Source organism: Lampris incognitus, chromosome 1, assembly GCF_029633865.1.
Source record: "Lampris incognitus isolate fLamInc1 chromosome 1, fLamInc1.hap2, whole genome shotgun sequence".
Classification (NCBI taxonomy): domain Eukaryota; kingdom Metazoa; phylum Chordata; class Actinopteri; order Lampriformes; family Lampridae; genus Lampris; species Lampris incognitus.
In genome coordinates, this window is record NC_079211.1 from 25662141 (window position 1) to 25682501 (window position 20361).

A 20361-nucleotide genomic window follows, 5' to 3' on the forward strand; every position below is an offset into this window, starting at 1 on the left:
TCTCCGCCCCATTTAACTCCTGCCTCTCTCTTTCTGCTATTCTTCTATTCTCTGTTTCTCTCCATGACTGTCTCATACTCTCCCTGTCACCTTCTGCCTCTGTCTCCAACTTGCCTCTCTCGGTCTATATTAATGTACTACTCTCTTTCTCCACATCTATCTGTCTCTTATGCTGTAGTCCAGAGTGGTCGCCTGTATGACAGCTATCCTCAGTCAGATGGACGACCGCCACTACTCTTTATACATAGAGACCTTCACCGGCACTGCCGATCTTGTGGTGAGAATGAACACAAGCACATATACAGATACACACACACACACACACACACACACACACACACACACACACACACACACACACACACACACACACACACACACACACGTGCCAACACACACTTAACAGACTTGTGAAATTGTCTTTTTGTACTTTAGGATTTCCTGATGGAGACCTTCCTGCTCTTCAAGGACCTGATAGGAAAACATGTCTATCCATCAGACTGGATGGCCATGATCATGGTACAGAACAGGTACTGCAACGACATACGCTGCTGTCCACCCAGTGAAATACTGGATTCTCTTAGTGCATCATTATCATCCTCTATTCCAGATGTACCCACAAGCTGCCAAAACAGCAAAGGCCAGCTCTGTCTTCAAAGATAATGCTATTTTTCTCGTAAATGCATTGCTTTTTCAGATAAACTGATCCACAGTACTTCCATAACACCTTGTGTTAAAGTTGACCTGAGTTTCGTATCCGTTGAGAGTGATTCAATATGATAGCAACATCACAACATAACAATAATCACAGTTGTGCAAAGTTGGTCAAAGTTGTAAGCTTTGAAAAACAGACCAGTCCAGCCATTCATTGTTTTGTTTTGTTTTTTTGGGGGGGGGGGGTTCCCCCCTTTTTCTTCCCAGTGTGACCCGGACAATTTCCTCATTCTTCTGAGCTGTCCGGTCACTGCTGCACCCCCTCTGCTGATCCGGGGAGGGCTGCAGGCAGACTGCCACATGTCTGCTCCGATACATGTGGAGTTGCCACCCGCTTCTTTTCACCTGACAGTAAAGAGTTTCACTAGGAAGATATAGTGCGTGGGAGGAGGATCACGCTATTTCACCCAGTTCCCCCTCTCCCCCGAACAGGTGCGCCAGCCGGCCAGAGGAGGCGCTAGTGTAGCAACTAGGTCACATACCCACATCCGGCTTCCCACCCACAGACACGGCCAATTGTGTCTTTAGGGATGCCCGACCAAGCCGGAGGCAACACAGGGATTCGAACCAGTGACCCCCATGTTGGTAGGCAATGAAATAGACTGCTACGCTACTGGGACGCCAGTCCTGCCATTCATTTACATTAACTTTCATCCCTTGTGAGCTATTTTAAGTAGCTCCACCACCACACAGCCTAATACGTTCCATTTACATACTTCATCATTTGCTCCTTGTCAAAACTTAGAATTTTATTTCTTTATTTAATCATTAGCGGATGATTGACAAAAAATGCATGCACTAGAGCTATTGGTAGTGAAATGCCTTGCTAATGAGTACCTCAACAATAGTAATTCATAGAAAACAGAGAGCATTACGAACTTACTGTCACCACCCAAGATCTCCCAGATGCCCTGTCTGGAATTCCAACCAGCAACTTTTTTTTTTAATTTCTTATTTTTCCCTTTGCTCCCAATTTAGCGGCCAATCAAACCCTATTTTAGTTCAAACACCCGCCCTCGTACTGCATGTGTTTGCCAACTGCATCTCTCCGGCCAGCAGTCTCGAAGGAGACACCTTCCCACTTTCGTGACAAGGCGAATCCAGGCCGAACCACTGCTTTTTCCGACACACACAGAGACGCATTCATGTGACGAACACAAGCCGACTCCGCCCCCCTCCCAAAGACAGCGTTGCCAATTATTGCCGCTTCATCGAGTCCGGTCATAGTCGGAATTGACGAGACCGGGGCATGAACCCCGGTCCCCAGTGGGCAACTGCATCGACACAAAGCCGGTGCTTAGACCGCTACACCACCGCGGACCCTCAACCAGCAACTTTTAAGTTCCAAGCCCACTTTACCAACGCCAAGGCTAGCAACTGAGTGGTAGATGTAATTTTAACTGTCTCAGTGTTATTAACTCCATTCAAAGCAGAATATAACCTCCTGTGAGGACCTCACGTCACTGCAGTTTTCTTTTCCTCCCCAATTGTACCTGGCCAATTACCCCACTCTTCCGAGCCGTCCTGGTCACTCCTCCACCCCCTCTGCCAATCCCGGGAAGGCTGCAGACTACCAGATGCCTCCTCCGATATATTTGGAGTTACCAGCCGCTTCTTTTCAACTAACAGTGTTGAGTTTCACCAGGGGGACATAGCGCATGGGAGTATCATGCTATTCCCCCTAGTTCCCCCTCCCCGAACAGGCGCCCCGACCGACCAGAGGAGGCGCTAGTGCAGCGACCAGGACACATACCCACATCCGGCTTCCCACCTGCAGACATGGCCAATTGTGTCTGTAGGGACGCCCGACCAAGCTGGAGATAACACGGGGATTTGAACTGGCATTCCCTGTGTGGGTAAGCAACGGAATAGATCGCTACGCTACTTGGATGCCCCTTTTTGCAGTTTTTAACATCTGCAGTGACTTGTGCATCCGCACAGAACCAGGCAGGGAGAAAGTCAGAGAGATAGCATAGGTTGGATGATGAAATAGTATGATGGGATGTGTGATAGATGGAGGATAGGGTGCATGTGTGCATGTTTGTAATGGAGACTTGGAAGTGTGTGTGGGGGGGGGTGCAGTATACATATGTGCCAATGTGTTTGTATATGCCTGAGTGTTTTTCTTTGAGGTACACATGCGTCTGATAGATTTATTGAATGGCTAAAGCTGTGTCAGACAATGACAGAAAAGGAGCATGAGGGAGAAATGGAGTAGTAAGAGATACAGAGGCAGAGAGACCGGGGGGGGGGGGCAGAAGGACAGCATGAGACTGGGACAGAGAGGATGATAAAGGAGGGATGTTGACTGGGGTTAGAGGTTTGATAGGTAGATAGAGAAACTCCCACTGAAGAGAAATGAGAAAGAAAAAGCAACAGGAGAGGGAACAGCTATAGGCAGAGGATAATGATGACAGATAGACGGCGTGGGTCTAGAAAGAGATCGGGAACAAGTTTACTACTTTGCTAAACTTTCTCACACTTAACAAATCCATACAGTGGAAACTATATTTCTGCACTATTCATGTGGAATAACCTGTTTATTTACAGAGTTTATTCCATTCCTTCAAGGGAAGTTGTAAATCTACAACAAGCAAATATTATCTGTAGTAAAAGTACTATAGATGTTAATATAGGAGCACCATAATAAAAACTCAATTGCTTTTGTGGTCATTTTAAATTCTGATCTTTTTTGTGCTTAAAAGATGGTACCTTTTATTTTCAAACTTGATTTTTTTTATTGCTCTACTACTACTACTACCACTACTACTACTACTATCGGTTGCTCCTGTTAGGGGTCGCCACATCTGTTTCCATTTCTTCCTGTGCTCTGTATCTACCTCTGTCACACCAGCCACCTGCATGTCCTCTCTCACCACATCCATAAACCTCCTCTTTGGCCTTCCTCTTTTCCTCTTCCCTGGCAGCTCCATATTCATCATCCTTCTCTTCCAGTGTGGGAAGATGGCTGCACAAATTCACGTTTGCAGCAGCCTCACCCAGTACCAGTGTGGGAACATGGCGGCGCAAACTTATGTTTGCAGCGGCCTCACCCAGTACCATCCATGTCTGTGTCTAAGTTTGTGTTTTCGCTTGATTGGCTGGGGGAGCTGGCACTGAATCGGCTGGGAGAGCTTGGTCTGCTGCGTTCTGTGGGCCCAGGGACCACGGCCCTGCCTGGAGCTGCACCCTAGGAGGAAACACCGAGGGCGGTGTGACAGGACGCAGGCTAAGCGAACTGCCAGCCCATGCAGACAGGCAGTTCCGATAACACCGAGGGCGGTCTGGCGGCGGCCTCGCCTAGCATTGACTGTGTTTTTGGTGTCTTTGTGTGGATTGTGGGTAGGTGTGTCAAAGGTGTCTGGCTGGAAGAGCTGGCATTGGATCGACTGGGGGAGCCTGGTCTGCCACGTTCAGTGGGCCCCAAGGACCTCGGCACTGCTTGGAACTGCACCTGAGGAGGAAACACCGAGGGCAGTCTGACAGGACGCATAAGCAGGGCAGGCTAAGCTAACTGCTAGCCCATGCAGACTTGCAGTTCCAATTGTCATCCTTGCACTCACTGTCTTGGACAGTGGGAAACAAAATTTCCTTTTTTATGTTGGATATATGTGTTCTTGTAGTTTGAATGTGGTTTTGTCTTTGTGTTGCACTGCTGTGGGCTGAGGGAAATTATATTTCGTTCCATTTTACGTGTGCAGGTGCATGGAATGAAATGACAAATAAATTTTCCTGATTCCTGACAGCATCTCTCCTCCACGCATTTACAAACCATCTCAATCTTGCCTCTTGCTATTTTTTTTTATTGATCTAAAAAAGTAAATTAACTGTGAAGCTACTGTATGAGCTGGTTTGTGCTCTGTGTGATTCTATCGCTTGGCTATAAGAATTGGTGACTTATTTTACACAATTCAATACTCATTTGTACATGCTCTGTGTGTTTTTGTGTCCATTAGAGTGTTCCTGAGAGCCATCAATACGTACGCTGACACCATGAACCGCAAGTTCCTCAACAACAATGACTTTGAAGTGCAGGTGTGTTTGTGTGTGTGTGTGTGCGTGCATGTGTGCTGTTCTCACCCACATTGCATGTACATTGATCCCTCGTTGGTCTTGATTCACCTTCCTCTCCATCCTCCTCTCTCTCCCTCTCTAGCTGTGGAATAACTACTTCCACTTGGCGGTGGCGTTTATTACCCAGGAGTCTTTGCAGCTTCAGCATTTTTCACCAACCAAGAGAAACAAGATTCTAGCCAAGTGAGAGAGGAGCCATATAATCTCTTCTTATTTATAACATCTACTGCCATACCACGCACTAATAAAACTCATAATGATTTTAAGTCAATAGTGGTCTCAACATTACTGACAGCGTTATTGTACACCCACCCGGCCTTTTAAAACTAAGCAGCCCCAGTGTCTTTGGTCTATAGACAGGTATTCAATGAAGTTTATTTTGTGCTGAACAGTTAAGTAGCCTTTTTCTCATTAGGCTGTTCTGTTATAGAGAGTGAGATTAGCATTATTGACTAATACATTGGTCCTAAACCAAGGAATTGACCCCCATCCCCCTTTTCTCTCTGTCTCTGTTTCTCTAACACTTTTAGGTATGGCGATATGCGGAGACTCATTGGTTTTTCCATACGAGACATGTGGTACAAACTAGGTGAGAATTGAGGAAGTGTGCTTGTTTGTGTTTTTTTTTTTCTGGGTTGCTAATGTGTTTTTTGATAAGGAAAATCAATAGGGTTTATTTCTTCATGTGGACGTGTTCAGATCTGTGTGTTAAAATAAACCTCTGTGTGTGTGTGTGTGTGTGTGTGTGTGCGTGCGTGCGTGCGTGCGTGCGTGTGTGTCTGTATGTTTGTTTTACAGGCAATCATAAGATTTGTTTCATTCCTGGTATGGTGGGCCCCATCCTGGAGATGACTCTGATCCCAGAGGAGGAGCTGAGGAGAGCAACCATTCCCATTTTCTTTGACATGATCACCTGTGAATATGCACACTCTGGGAACTTCCTCAAGGTAAAGACCCATTTAGATATAGATATATATATAGAATCCAGTGAGTCAAGTAAATTCTTTATGAGATGGTACAAGCCTGTTTCATGCCATAAGCAACCATCAGCTGCCAATAAAGCTACTTGGGAAAGAACATACCATTTATTGCTTCATCATGCACATCATGTGCACAACATCCGATGGGGAAGGGAGAGGTGCGACATTCAGAAATTCAAAAACACATGATCACTAATGGTCCAATTGAGGGGGGGGGTGTATTTATCTATTGGCATGATTTATTTATAATTACAAAATAGATGCTTATATCTATGTCTGCAACTGCTGGCCAATTCATTCCTGTTATTCAGTGTGGACATTTCTGGTTTGCAAATGATAAAATATTTTTCAGTTAGACATAGGTTGCACATTTTACTACTGGTTGAATATGCTTTGTTATTTGAGAGGATTTTCCAGGTGGTTGAATAATTAATGTTTCTGTCCACCAAAGACCAAATATAATGGCTTAAAGATGTTACATTCTTTAAACTGTTGTTTCTAAAACTACATGTGTGCATGAAACCTCTTTTTGAATGTTCCCTCTGTTAGACTGTTGTATGTCTGTATTTTGCCGTTGTAATTTCTTGTCACTGTAGCTTGGTAGATAACTCCTTTCGTCTGGCATTTTCTTTCGAGGGGGCATGAGTCGTTCACACGGCAGTTGCAGTTGGGGGTGTCGGTTTGTGACAAGGGTGTCATGGATTTGTTCATGATTCTTGTGTTGTGGGACGATATTATTTATTGAATGTTAGGCATGCAGCTGTAACTAGTTTTGATGGTGTTCTTTTTGAATATCTTCCTCAGTTGATGGTCTGGGGTAAAGCACTTATCCAATAGTTCAAAAAACTGCTTACCAATGTTTGTGGCCATGGTATCACTGAAGGGTGGGTTGTACCAGGTGATGTTTCATTTTCTGCTACGTTTGTTGATTTGCTGGCAGTCAGTATTTAATGGTGGGTTGTACTTTATCTCAAAATTGTAGCCACTCTTTTGTAATGCATCTTGGTATGGGGGTGCAGCTTCATTGAAGATGGACTCATTAGATGATAATTTTGAGAGTCTTCTGTTAATGTTTTCTGGGATGTTCTTCAAGATGGAGGGTGGGTGGTTGCTTTCTCTATGGACATACTGCAACAAGTTGTTGGGCTTAATGTACAGCTTGTATATGTGCTACATTAGTGTCAGAAGTGGGATGGTGAGACCGTGAGGCCATTGGAAGCGCATGCACCCAGAGGCGTAAGGGAGCTGGTATGCTGAAGCGCGGGGATGTGCTTCCCGAAGGAGGGGGTAGTGTAACAATCACGGATGAATAGAAATCATTAGCCCTTGGCTAATGGGTCAGACCCTTTAGTTGACTGGTTAGCGCAGTCGCCCGTCGTGCGGGCGACACAGGTTCGTGTCCTGGCTGCAGCGGAATCCCGGCTACCCCCCAAATTCGCTACATTGGTTAGTTACAGCTGCATGCCTAGCATTCAACAAATAATATCGTCCCACAACACAAGAATTATGGACAAATCAACGACACCCTCATCACAAACGGACACCCCCAACTGCAACTGCCATGTGAACAACTCATGACCCCTCGAAAGAAAATGCCAGACAAAAAGAGTTATCTACCAAGCTATGATGACAAGAAATGACAACGGCAAAATAAAGACATACGTCGGTCTAACAAAGGGAACATTCAAAAAGAGGTTTAATGCACACATGTGTAGCTTTAGAAACAACCTTTAAAAGAATGTGACATCTTTAAGCCATTATGTTTGGTCATTGGAGGGCAGAAACATTAATTATTCAACCACCTGGAGAATCCTCTCAGAAAACCAAGCATATTCAGCCAGTAATAAAATGTGCAGTCTATGTCTAACTGAAAAATATTTTATCATTTGCAAACCAGAAATGTCCACATTGAATAACAGGAATGAATTGACCAGCAGTTGCAGACATTGTTATAAGGATCTGTTTTGTAATTATAAATAAATCATGCCAATAGACAAATACCATTAATCTTATGTGCAACCTAACCCCCCCCCCTTACTGGACTGTTAGCGATCACGTGTTTTTGAATTTTTAAATGTAGGCACCTCTCCCTTCCCCATTGGATGTTGTGCATGTGATGTGCATGACGAGGCAGTTAATGATATGCTCTTTCCCGTGTAGCGTTATTGACAGCTGATGATTGCTTACAGCATGAAACAGGCTCGTACTGTCTCATAAAGAATTTACTTGAATCACTTAATTAATTTGCTCCTTATTTGTTGAACACTTTTCCCACCTATGAGTGTTTCTTTTAGCAAAGTTTTACATATATATATATATATATATATATATATATATATATATATATATATATATACACTTTGTCTCTGTCTGTCTTTCCCCATCTCCCTTATGCATATACACAAAAATATGACCTATAACATATAAAATGTTCCTTAAGAAATAGCATCAGACGGTGTCTGGGTAGCATGGCGGTCTTTCCTGTTGCCTACCCACATGGGGATTGCCTGTTCGAATCCCCGCGTTTCCTCTGGCATGGTCGGGCATCCCTACAGACATAATTGGCCATGTCTGCAGGTGGGAAGCGGATGTGGGTATGTGTCCTGGTCGCTGCACTAGCGCCTCCTCTGGTCGTTGGGGGCACTTGTTCAAGGGGGAGGAGGTACTTGGGGGAATAGTGTGATCCTCCCACGCGTTTTGTCCCCTTGGTGAAAAACCTCACTGTCAGTGAAAAGAAGCGGCTGGCGACTCCACATTTATCAGAGGAGACATGTGGTAGTCTGCAGCCCTCCCTGGATCGGCAGAGGGGGGTGGATCAGCAACTGGGACGACTCGGAAGAGTGGGGTAATTGGCCAGATACAATTGGGGAGAAAAGGGGGAAAGCCCCCCCCCTCAAAAAAAAATGAATCAGAATAGGAATGTGCTATTATAAGCAAAGTTATCACTTATGGGGAATTTTATCTGACTGATCATTCAAATAGAGCAACACAAGAGTTCAAAGGAGGCATAGGCTATTAAAAATAGATCTAGTGCAAAAAATACCAACTCTGTATCCAATGTGTGTAAAAAAAAGGATCCAACTAATATCTCAGTAAATAAAAGGTGTTACCTGATAAGTTTACAGTAGAGAATTTAAGAGTCTCGACTATACATGCACTATACATGCACGGATTAAAAGCATGATGGCAGAAAATAATACACATCTTATATTGCCCTGAGTATACAGATCGAAAAATGCACTGTTTGTCTTGTATAATGCAGTGTGAATTAGCTCATACTGATGGCTACACAATCTACATAGGCAGTACCAAGTTAAATACAAACAATGGACTAGTTGGTATAGGTCCTGGATGCCAGCGATAAGGTATTAAGGTCTATGGTGTTGCAGTAAGGTTGTGAGAGAGAGGACAGAGGGATGAGCGATGGAGTGGGAGTGGAGGTTTAGGGTCGGAGCATTTCAGTCATTGATGGGAGCCCCTACTTAGGAGAATAAACAAACATGTGCGTGGACATTCAGTAATTTGCATTCACATGTTACACCTACTTCTTGTCCATGTATATGTGCATGAGTACATGGAAGAATATCATGGATGCCAACACACATGTATATTGGATATGTGTGAGCATGCACAAATACACATGCACAAAAAAAGACACAAATACGACTACATTGTTTAGTTTGACAACTCTTTAAAAGGTGAAAAACATCTTAATTAGATTTGCATTATTGATCTCTTGTTGTTTATCGCCTCATTAAATTTCTCATTTGTCCTTGTCTCCCTCTGTCCCTTCTTCCCTTCCCTCTATGTTTCTCTCTGTAGTTTGAGAATGAGATCATTCTGAAGTTGGACCATGAGGTGGAAGGAGGTGGAGGGGATGAGCGATACATGCAACTGCTGGAAGCCATGTAGGCCTAACAGTTTCAATATCCATCATATCCTCTTTTTATGTCTTAAATGAGCCAATAATGTTTGACACTTTGAGTACTTAATACATACGACAGTAAATTTTTCAGCTTTTTTTTTTTTCAAATCGTATTAAGAACAGCAAAGTATGTTAAGAAACTTAAATCTTTTACCCCGTCTAGTAGTTAAGACCCTGTTTCTAGACCCACATTTGTGCCCACTGGGATAAAAAGAGATTATAGCCCAAACCATCTCTCCTGCTGCTTCGGTTCTCAGTGTTCCTATCAAATGTCCTGCTGTCTGTCTCAAGAGATGAGGAAACTCTGACAAGGTTAAAATGTCTATTCAACTTCAAAAAAAAATTAAACCAACTCAGAGAATGGAAGACATATTATATGTTTAGTATTTTCAGAGTATGTTCACTTCATCAACATGCCAATGGACATGGTGGTGAAGGGAACATAGGTGATGGATAGGTATGGTGTCAAGGAGAGAAATGTGGAAGGACAGATGGTGGTGGATTTTGCGAAAAGGATGGAAATGGCTGTGGTGAATACATATTTTAAGAAGAGGGAGGAACACAGGGTGATGTACAGGAGTGGAGGAAAGTACACACAGGTGGACTATATCTTATGTAGACAGCGCGATCTGAAAGGGATTGAAGACTGCAAGGTGGTGACAGGGGAGAACGTAGCTAGGCAGCATCGGATGGTGGTCTGTAGGATGACTTTGGAGACTAAGAAGCTGAAGAGTGTGAAGGCAGAGCAGAAGATCAAATGGTGGAAGTTGAAGAAGGAAGACTGTTTTGTGGAGTTCAGGGGGGAGTTAAGACAGGCACTGGGTGGTAGTGACGAGTTGCCGGATCGCTGGGCAACTACTGCAGAAATAGTGAGGGAGACAGCTAGGATGGTACTTGGTGTGTCATCTGGACAGAGGAAGGAAGACAAGGAGACTTGGTGGTGGAATGAGGAGATACAGCAAATTATACAGCGGAAGAGGTTGGCGAAGAAGAAGTGGGGTAGTAAGAGAGATGAAGAAAGTAGACAGGAGTACAAGGAGACACAGCGTAAAGCAAAGAGAGAGGTGGCAAAGGCAAAAGAGAACGAGTATGGTGAGTTGCATGAGAGGTTAGACACTAAGGAAGGAGAAAAGGACTTGTACCGATTGGCTAAACAGAGGGACAGAGATGGGAAGGATGTGCAGCAAGTTAGGGTGATCAAGGATAAAGATGGAAATGTGCTGACAAGCGAGGAGAGTGTGCTGAGAAGGTGGAAGGAGTACTTTGAGGGGCTGATGAATGAAGAAAATGACAGAGAGAAGGTTGGATGATGTAGGGATAGTGAATCAGGAAGTCCGGTGGATTAGCAAGGAGGAAGTGAGGGCAGCTATGAAGAGGATGAAGAGTGGAAAGGCAGTTGGTCCTGATGATATACCTGTGGAGTCATGGAGATGTTTAGGAAAGATGGCAGTGGAGCTTTTATCTAGATTGTTTAACACAATCTTGTAAAGCGAGAGGATACCTGAGGAGTGGAGAAGAAGCATACTGGTACCAATTTTCAAGTACAGGGGCGATGTGCAGAACTGTAGCAACTACAGAGGTATAAAGTTGATCACCCACAGCATGAAGATATGGGAAAGAGTAATAGAGGCTAGGTTAAGAGGGGAGGTGATAATTAGCGAGCCGAGCAGCAGTATGGTTTCATGCCACAGAATGGTACCACAGATACAATACTTTGAGAATGTTGATTGAGAAGCATAGAGAAGGCCAGAAGGAGTTACATTGTGTCTTTGTAGAGTTAGAGAAAGCATACGACAGGGTGCCGAGAGAGGAGGTGTGGTATTGTATGAGGAAGTCTGGAGTTGCAGAGAAGTATGTAGGAGTGGTGCAGGATATGTATGAGGGAAGTGTGACAATGGTGTGGTGTGCGGTAGGAATGACAGATGGGTTCAAGGTGGAGGTGGGATTACATCAAGGATCGGCTCTGAGCCCTTTCTTGTTTGCAGTGGTGATGGACAGGTTGACGGACGAGATCGGGCAGGAGTCTCTGTGGACTATGATGTTTGCGGATGACATTGTGATCTGTAGCGAGAGTAGGGTGCAGGTTGAGGAGAGCCTGGAGAGGTGGAGGTCTGCACTGGAGAGAAGAGGAATGAAAGTCAGTAGGAGCAAGACGGAATACCTATGCGTGAATGAGAGGGAGGACAGTGGAATGGTCAGGATGCAAGGAGTAGAGGTGAAGAAGGCGTATGAGTTTAAATACATGGGGTCAGCTGTCCAAAGTAACGGGGAGTGCAGAAGAGAGGTGAAGAAGAGAGTGCAGGCAGGGTGGAGTGTGTGGAGAAGAGTGTCAGGAGTGATTTGCGACAGAAGGGTACCAGCAAGAGTTAAAGGGAAAGTTTACAAGATGGTTGTGAGACCAGCTGTGTTATATGGTTTGGAGACAGGGGCACTGATGAAAAGATGGGAGGCAGAGCTGGAGGTGACAGAGTTGAAGATGCTAAGATTTTCATTGGGAGTGATGAAGATGGACAGGATTAGGAACGAGTATATTAGAGGGACGGTTTGGAGACAAAGCAAGAGAGGCAAGATTGAGACGGCTTGGACATGTGTGGAGGAGAGATGCTGGGTATATTGGGATAAGGATGCTGAATATGGAGCTGCCAGGGAAGAGGAAAAGAGGAAGACCAAAGAGGAGGTTTATGGATGTGGTGAGGGAAGACATGCAGGTGGCTGGTGTGACAGAGGAAGATGCAGAAGACAGGAAGAAATGGAAATGATGATCCGCTGTGGCAACCACTAACGGGAGCAACCAGAAGTAGTAGTAGGCGTAGTATTTTCAGAGCAATTTGCAATAACCTTAAAAAAAAAAAACTTGACGAAACTGAAAGAGTTAAATATCAATAATAATCAGTAGTCCTCTCGGTCACCTGCGATATTGGGTATTGACTTTGTAATTATGTCGGCTATAGCCTGTTGGAGTGTGCTGCTGAGAAGCCAGCACTGAAGCCAGAGGTGGAACACTTTGTCACCCTGGTGAAGGGACTCCTCGTCCGTCTCCTTGACTACCGAACAGTGAGGAGTGATGATAGCCGCAACAACCGCATGAGCTGCACTGTCAATCTTCTGGTAAGTCCCTCCTCCATAGGAACGCATGCCAATGAGTCTGCTCAGCTGCTTTTGATCTCATTTTATATCCTGCCCTGCTAAAGATAAGGGCTTTCATGATAAGTCCAACCTCCTCACAAAGGTTTAACCATGGGCATCCAGGTAGCGTAGCGGTCTATTCCGTTGTCTGCCAACACAGGGATCGTCAGTTCAAATCTCCGTGTTACCTCCCGCTTGGTCAGGTGTCCCTACAGACACAATTGGCCGTGGCTGTGGGTGGGAAGTTGGATGTGGGTAAGTGTCCTGGTCGCTGCACTAGTGCCTCCTCTGGTCGGTTGGGGTGCCTGTTTGGGGGGGGGAGGGGGAACTGGGGAGAATAGCGTGATCCTCAGGTGAAAAGAAGCAGCTGGTGACTCCAAATGTATAAGAGGAGATATGTGGTAGTCTGCAGCCCTCCTCAGATCAGCAGAGGGGGTGGAGCAGTGACCGAGGTGGCTCGGAAGAGGTAATTTGCCAGGTACAGTGGGAAGAAAAATAGGGGAAAAATCCAAAAAAAAGAAAAAAAGTGAACCATAAAGAACTTTGGAGGCTTTGATGCATGCAAAACAATTCTACAATTTGGCAATAAAAACGCTCCCTCCACAAAGCTGAAAAAGTAATGCGACTTAGCGAAATACGCCCTTGACCTGCAGTTGTATATTACCAAACATCAGAGGAGAGAGGTTCTGATCATTTTTGTGAAGTGACACCCAGTGATGAATGTATGACTCATGTCATTCATAACTGGAAAACTGATCCTGGAACTGAACTGACCTACCGTGTTTGTTTGGTGCAATCAGGCCTCAGTCAATGTGCAACCCATACCAAACTATTCTCACTGTACAGAGTCTGATGTCCATCCATCCATCCATTATCCAGGCCACTGATCCTAGTTAGGTTTATGAGATGCTGGAGCCTATCCCAGCGGTCATTGGGCGGCAGGCAGGAAGACACCCTGGATGTGTCGCCAGCCCATTACAGGGCCGACACACACACATTCACACCGAGGGACAATTTAGTATGGCCGATTCACCTGACCTACATGTCTTTGGACTGTGGGAGGAAACCGGTGCACCCGGAGGAAACCCACGCAGACTCGGGGAGAACATGCAAACTCCACACAGAGGATGACCTGGGATGACCCCCAAGGGTGGACAACCCGGGGTTCGAGCCCCAGACCTTCTTGCTGTGAGGCAACTGCGCTAACCACTGCACCACCATGCCACCAGAGGCTGATGTGAAACTCGGGTTTCATATCATTTATCTTTTATGCCCGGTTCACATTTCTTCTTTTTCCTTTTGTATTGTATTGTATTTTCTGAAGGGTCTGATAGATTTTAAGGAAAGAGTCCTCCGTGTTCTGGTCTATGGCTGTTTGCACCGGGTTGCGTCAGCTCTTGTCTTTTCCATAGCCTCTCTTTTGTGTGATCCCCTAATCAGATTCCCCCCCACGATATTCTTAGTTTTAGTAACAGATCCCATCTAACCACCGAAAGATCCTCCCCACCGCAGAGCAAATCCAGTAATTCCTCCTCAAATTTGTTGTCCGTCTTTCATCTCCCGCTCTCTCCTCAAATTCTTTCCTAAACTTTTCATTCTAGAGGACCTGTCTGAGTGTCAGTGTCTCATGAGCAGTTTCTCAGCTGTGTCAATGAACAATAACTGAATGTGAATTTGAGTTCTCGGCCTGTGATAGGTCAGTTTTCCCAGCGGAGGGCAAGCCACTGAAACACAGTAGAGGTGTTTTGCTGTGGAGCCTGTTGTAGCTAGCAGTTAACTATTATGTTTCATCGGCTGCACGGTGGCCCAGTAGTTAGCACTGTTGCCTCACAGCAAGAAGGTCCTGGGTTCGAACCCCAGGCCATCCCAGGTCCTTCTGTGTGAAGTTTGCGTGTTCTCCCCGTGTCTGCCTGGATGGGTGCTCCGGTTTCCTCCTACCATCAAAAAGACATGCATGTTAGGATTAATACTCCTGTCTGTGCCCCTGAACAAGGCAATAGAAATTAGAACTAGAGTTGTTCCCCGGGCGCTGCAGCTGCCCACTGCTCCTATATAATAGGATAGGTTGAATGCAGAGAACAAATTAGTTGTAAGAATATAATTCATGGGGCGTCTTAGTGGCATGGCATTCTATTCTGTTGCCTACCAACACGGGAATCACCGGTTCAAATACCCGTGTTACCTTTGGCTTGGTCAGGTGTCCCTACAGACACAATTGGCTGTGTCTGGGGGGTGGGAAGCCAGATGTGGGTATGTGTCCTGGTTGCTGCAGCAGCGCCTCCTCTGGCTGGTCGGGGGGGGGGCTTTTCACGGCTGGAGGGGGAACTGGGGGGAATAGCGTGATCCTCCCACACGCTACGTCGCCCAGTGAAACTCACTGTCAGGTGAAAAGAAGCGGCTGGTGATGCCACATGTATTGGAGGAGGCATGTGGTAGTCTGCAGCCCTCCCTGCATCGGCAGAGGGGGTGGAGCAGCGACCAGGATGGCTTGGAAGAGTGGGGTAATTTGCCAGATACAATTGTGTAGGAAAAGGGGGGGGGGATACAATTCGTTGTAAGCATACAATGACAAAATAAAGTGGTTTTTTTCTTCTTCTTGTTCGGCTACCTAAAAACTTTTTCTGTGGGCTAGAACACATCACCATGCCTGCTCATTCATACACCCTGGCTAGGCTCACCAGCAAGTGAATATGCACCCGTAATTCAGTGCACTCCCATGCAGGTTCATGTTCACAGACATACACATGGGTAGGCAAGGCACGCGCCTTTCTGCTATGCATGCTCACGCACTCTCCTCAGGCTAAAGCTTATTCAGTATGATACTTGATTTTGCAAGATTCATTCAGTTAAAGGTACACGCTGCTGTTTTTGGCATCATCTACTAGATTCAGTGGATAGTAAATTATTTAAAATATGTTTGGCCTGGTAGAAATGCTGCCTTGTGGTGGAAGGGTTGCTGGTTTGTTCCCATGATCAGTGATGTGTAATAGTGGAAAAAGTGCCACTGAGCGAGAACTAACATAACTTTCTTGCAGCCCTCAACTGTAAATGAAATTACTGAAACAAAAACGTTCTGATACAACCAGTGTTGGATTTGCTCTTGACAAAAGTAAGAGGAAAAATATGAAAATTGTTTGTGTGGGTGTGTGTGTGGGTGGGTGGGTCTTTCTGACTTAATCTGTTGGTTTGAGAGGGTGGTGGGAGGCAGGGTTATTTGAGGTTGTTCCCCCTTTTTGTCTATGAAGATGTCATTAAACTTCATTAAACTGCAAATTTGTGCTGCTTTACTAGCGTGCACACATGCACCCACACAAACAAACATATATACACTCCACACGTCAACGTAGACAGCATACGAAACCAACACACATTGAAATGACAGTACATGCATACACACACACACACATACGTACATACACACTGTATATGTACACACACTACCCCACAGGCATATAAACATTGACTGGGAAGCACAGACACACATGCACACACAAGCACGCACGAACACTCAATTTGAACACACACACACACACACACACACACACACACACACATACACACACACACACACACACACACACACACACACACACACACACACACAACCAAAGTAACACTTACTCTCTTTTCTCATTTTGCAGAACTTTTACAAAGACATCAACCGTGAAGCAATGTATATCAGGTATTAATCTAACAAATCTATGTACATATTTTAAATTCAGACCACGTATGGCTATGGTGTGTGTGTGTGTATGTGAGCATGTGTGTGTGCATGAATGCGTGTGTGTGTGTGTGCGCGCATGTGTGTGCGCGCATGTGTGTGCATGTCTGTCTCAGTGTGCTCATGCCTGCGTGTGTGGCTCCATAATCTGACAAGGGATTATATAAGTCTTGCTGAATTAATGTCAAAATCCATGGGATCAGCTCTTGGTCTGACTGCAACATGTGCACTCATTTTAGGGCACATGGAGCGAGGGAGGACGGGGGGAGAGAGAGAGAGAGTTAATGTGAGTGAGGTAGTGAGAAACCGGTGCAGGCAGGGAGAGAGGGAGAGGGTGGGGAAAGGTTTTTGGAGAATAATGGGCCAAGGAGGAGTAGATGGGGAGGAAGTGAAGGCTAGGGAGAAGTAGACCGAGAGAAGGGAATGACACGGAAGAGGAGTCATGGAGAGAGGGATAGGAAGGCGAGTCAGACAACAAAAGTCAATCGAGAGATCAGGATGGAAGAGAAGAAAGGAATAGAATGAGGAAATAAATAAAAGACATAGAAGCAAGAAGAAAAAATTGCTTTTTTCCTCCTCGGGTTCAGACCGTCAGAAGCACCAGGCTGCTGTGAATGATAGGAGGGGGAAAGTGGATGTGTAGCCAGGATAATGTGTGACAGTGATTGAGCGAAATGAAAATGAGAGACAGAGATAGGCGGATGGGGGGACACAATGTGAGAATGAGAAAGAGAAAGAGATTGAGGGACACTGATTTGAGGAGAGAGACGGTGACTCGGTAACTTTACAGTCAACGTTTAAAGCGGCAGAGTGAGTGACTGGCACAATATGAACACCACAGATACACAAAAGTCCATCCTTCACCATTTTCACAGTATTGACCCTCCAAAGAGAAATGTTGGCCTGTGGTCCTTTGGGACACAAAGCTTAAATCAGATAGCAAGAGGTAGACAGCCAAAGAAAAAAAAATCCAAGATAAAATCAAAAACAGGTTAAAGGGTGTAAAAGTCTGTTGTGTTAACTGTTATCCTCCCTGACAGACTTATAAAACTTTCGTGGCTTCCAAAACATCAAGCAGATATGGACTCAAGGCTTTGACATGCATCACCCCGATTACGGTGGATTATTCTTAGAAAGATGCTCCTTAAATGTGTTTATCATGTTAGTCATATTTGTGTGTTTTTGTGTTTATGCAGTTGTTTGTGATTTTGTGTGTTTGTGTGTGTGTGTGTGTGTGTGTGTGTGTGTGTGTGTGTGTGTGTGTGTGTGTGTGCGTGTGCATGTGCAGTAAAGTTAGTGTATGAGTAAAGAGTGACTCTAGGGATGGTTGTGCCATTTGCATCTGTTTGAGTGAATATCAAAATGCATCATGGCGATATGATGACTGCCATCGTGTGGAGACGTCATGTGCCACAGTGACATCTAATGGGCAAATTGTAAATTGCATTTTTAGGTGATTCGGACTTTACTCTGTGTGTGTGTGTGTGTGTGTGTGTGTGTGTGTGTGTGTGTGTGTGTGTGTGTGTGTGTGTGTGTGTGTGTGTGTGTGTGTGTGTGTGTGTGTGTGTGTGTGCGCGCGCGCCCCCACTAGATACCTCTACAAACTGAGAGACCTTCATCTGGATGTGGAGAACTACACAGAGGCAGCCTACACCTTGCTTCTCCATTCTCGCTTACTCAAGGTAGGACACACATACACACACTAAATAAGACTCAGAATAGGGTCGTTTTATTGCCAGCTCCAGTCACTTCACTGCCTGCCTGCCTGGCCATTTGTCTGTCTGCAATGAGAAGGAAAGTGTTCTGATGGTTCATTAATTCCTCCTATGATGTTGGTCTCCAACATATGAAGTTCCCAGGCTGGTTTATAGCATGGCATTGACCACGGTAGCTGGATTACTAAAATGATTTATGCAATGCATGTGAATTTGTGTGTGTGCATTTGTACACATTTGTTGGTTCATACATGGTTCTGCATTTGTGTGAAAGTACAATTGTGTGCGTGTGTGCATGTGTGCCTGTGTGTGTGCCTGACCTCCCAGGTCTCTTCATCTATTTTATGGGGCTCACAGAGAGGAAGAGTGGGATTAGATCATCACAGTCTCACACTCTCACTCTCTCTCTTGCTCTCTCTCTTGCTCTCTCTTGCTCTCTCTCTCTCCGCTGTATCATTATGAGTCAAAGTATACTGCTAAAAAAAATAAAGGGAACACCTAAAAACACAATATAGACCTCGATGAATGAAATATTTCAGCTGAAAGTCTTTATTTATTAGACAGAGGAATGTGTTTAGAGCAAAATAACCTAAGAATGATCAATGGAAATCAAAATCATTAGCCCATTAAGGTCTGGATTCAGAATCATACTCAAAATCAAAGTGGAAAATGAGAACATAGGCTGATCCAACTTCTGTGGAAATTCTTCAAGACGATTCAAAATGAGGCTCAGTAGTGTGTGTGGCCTCCACGTGCCTGTATGCACTCCCTACAACGTCTGGGCATGCTCCTGATGAGACGACAGATGGTCTCCTGAGGGATCTCCTCCCAGACCTGGATCAGGGCATCGGTCAACTCCTGGACAGTCTGTGGTGCGACATCGCGTTGGCGGATGGTACGAGACATGATGTCCCAGAGGTGCTCGATTGGATTCAGGTCTGGGGAACGTGCAGGCCAGTCCATAGCATCAATGCCCTCGACATACAGGAACTGCTGACACACTCTGGCCACATGAGGACGAGCATTGTCATGCATGAGCAGGAACCCAGGGCCCACTGCACCAGCATATGGTCTGACAAGGGGTCTGAGGATCTCATCCCGGTACCTAATGGCAGTCATGGTACCTCTGGCTAGCACGTAGAGATCTGTGCGGCCCTCCAAGGATATGCCTCCCCAGACCATCACTGACCCACCGCCAAACCGGTCATGCTGGAGGATGTTGCAGGCAGCAGAACGTTCTCCACAGCGTCTCCAGACTCTCTCACGTCTGTCACATGTGTTCAGTGTGAACCTGCTCTCATCTGTGAAGAGCACAGGGCGCCAATGGCGAATCTGCCAACCAAGATGTTCTCTGGCAAAGGTCAATCGGGCTGCACGGTGTTGGGCTGTGAGCACAGGCCCCAATTGTGGACGTCGGGCCCTCATACCATCCTCATGCATTCTGTTTCTCACTGTTTGAGCAGAAACCTGCACATTAGTGGCCTGTTGAAGGTCGTTTTGTAGGGCTCCGGCAGTGCTCCTCCTGTTCCTCCTTGCACAAAGGACCAGATAGCGGTCCTGCTGTGGGGTTGTTGTCCTCCTGCGGCCCCCTCCACGTCTCCTGGTGTACTGGCCTGTCTCCTGGTACCTCCTCCATGCTCTGGACACTGTGCTGGAGACACATCAAATCTTCTTGCCACAGCACGCATTGATGTGCCATCCTGGATGAGCTGCACTACCTGAGCAACTTCTGTAGGTTGCAGATACCGCCTCATGCCACCTCTAGTGGTGAGGGCACTAGCAAAATGAAAAACTAACCAAAGATCGGCCAGAAAAGATGAGGACAGGCAAATGGTCTGTGGCCACCACCTGCAAATCCATTCCTTTTATAGGGGTTGTCTTGCAAATTGTCTAATTCCACCTGGTGGAAATAAGACAATTTACCAACAGGTGAAATTGATTCACAAATCAGTGTTGCTTCCTAACTGGACAGGTTGATATCTCAAAAGTGTGACTGACTTGGAGCTACATTGCATTGCTTATGTGTTCCCTTTATTTTTTTGAGCAGTGTAGTTGAACTCATTCTCTCTCTCATAGCCTCCATTAATCTCCAGTGTCTGCCCTACT

The 20361-nt window shown here is 45.5% G+C and overlaps 1 protein-coding gene across 1 annotated transcript in view; it reads left to right on the forward strand.

Moving 5' to 3' along the window:
- Nucleotides 1–5610: 5610 nt before the first annotated feature.
- Nucleotides 5611–20361, forward strand: part of LOC130125082 (dedicator of cytokinesis protein 2-like) — an 18211-nt gene continuing 3460 nt past the window's right edge. The window contains exons 1-5 of the mRNA XM_056294533.1: nt 5611–5735; nt 9591–9676; nt 12645–12801; nt 16461–16501; nt 18132–18222. Coding sequence (XP_056150508.1) covers nt 5616–5735; nt 9591–9676; nt 12645–12801; nt 16461–16501; nt 18132–18222 — 495 coding nt within the window. The 5' untranslated portion in view covers nt 5611–5615. The remainder of the gene's footprint in view (nt 5736–9590; nt 9677–12644; nt 12802–16460; nt 16502–18131; nt 18223–20361) is intronic.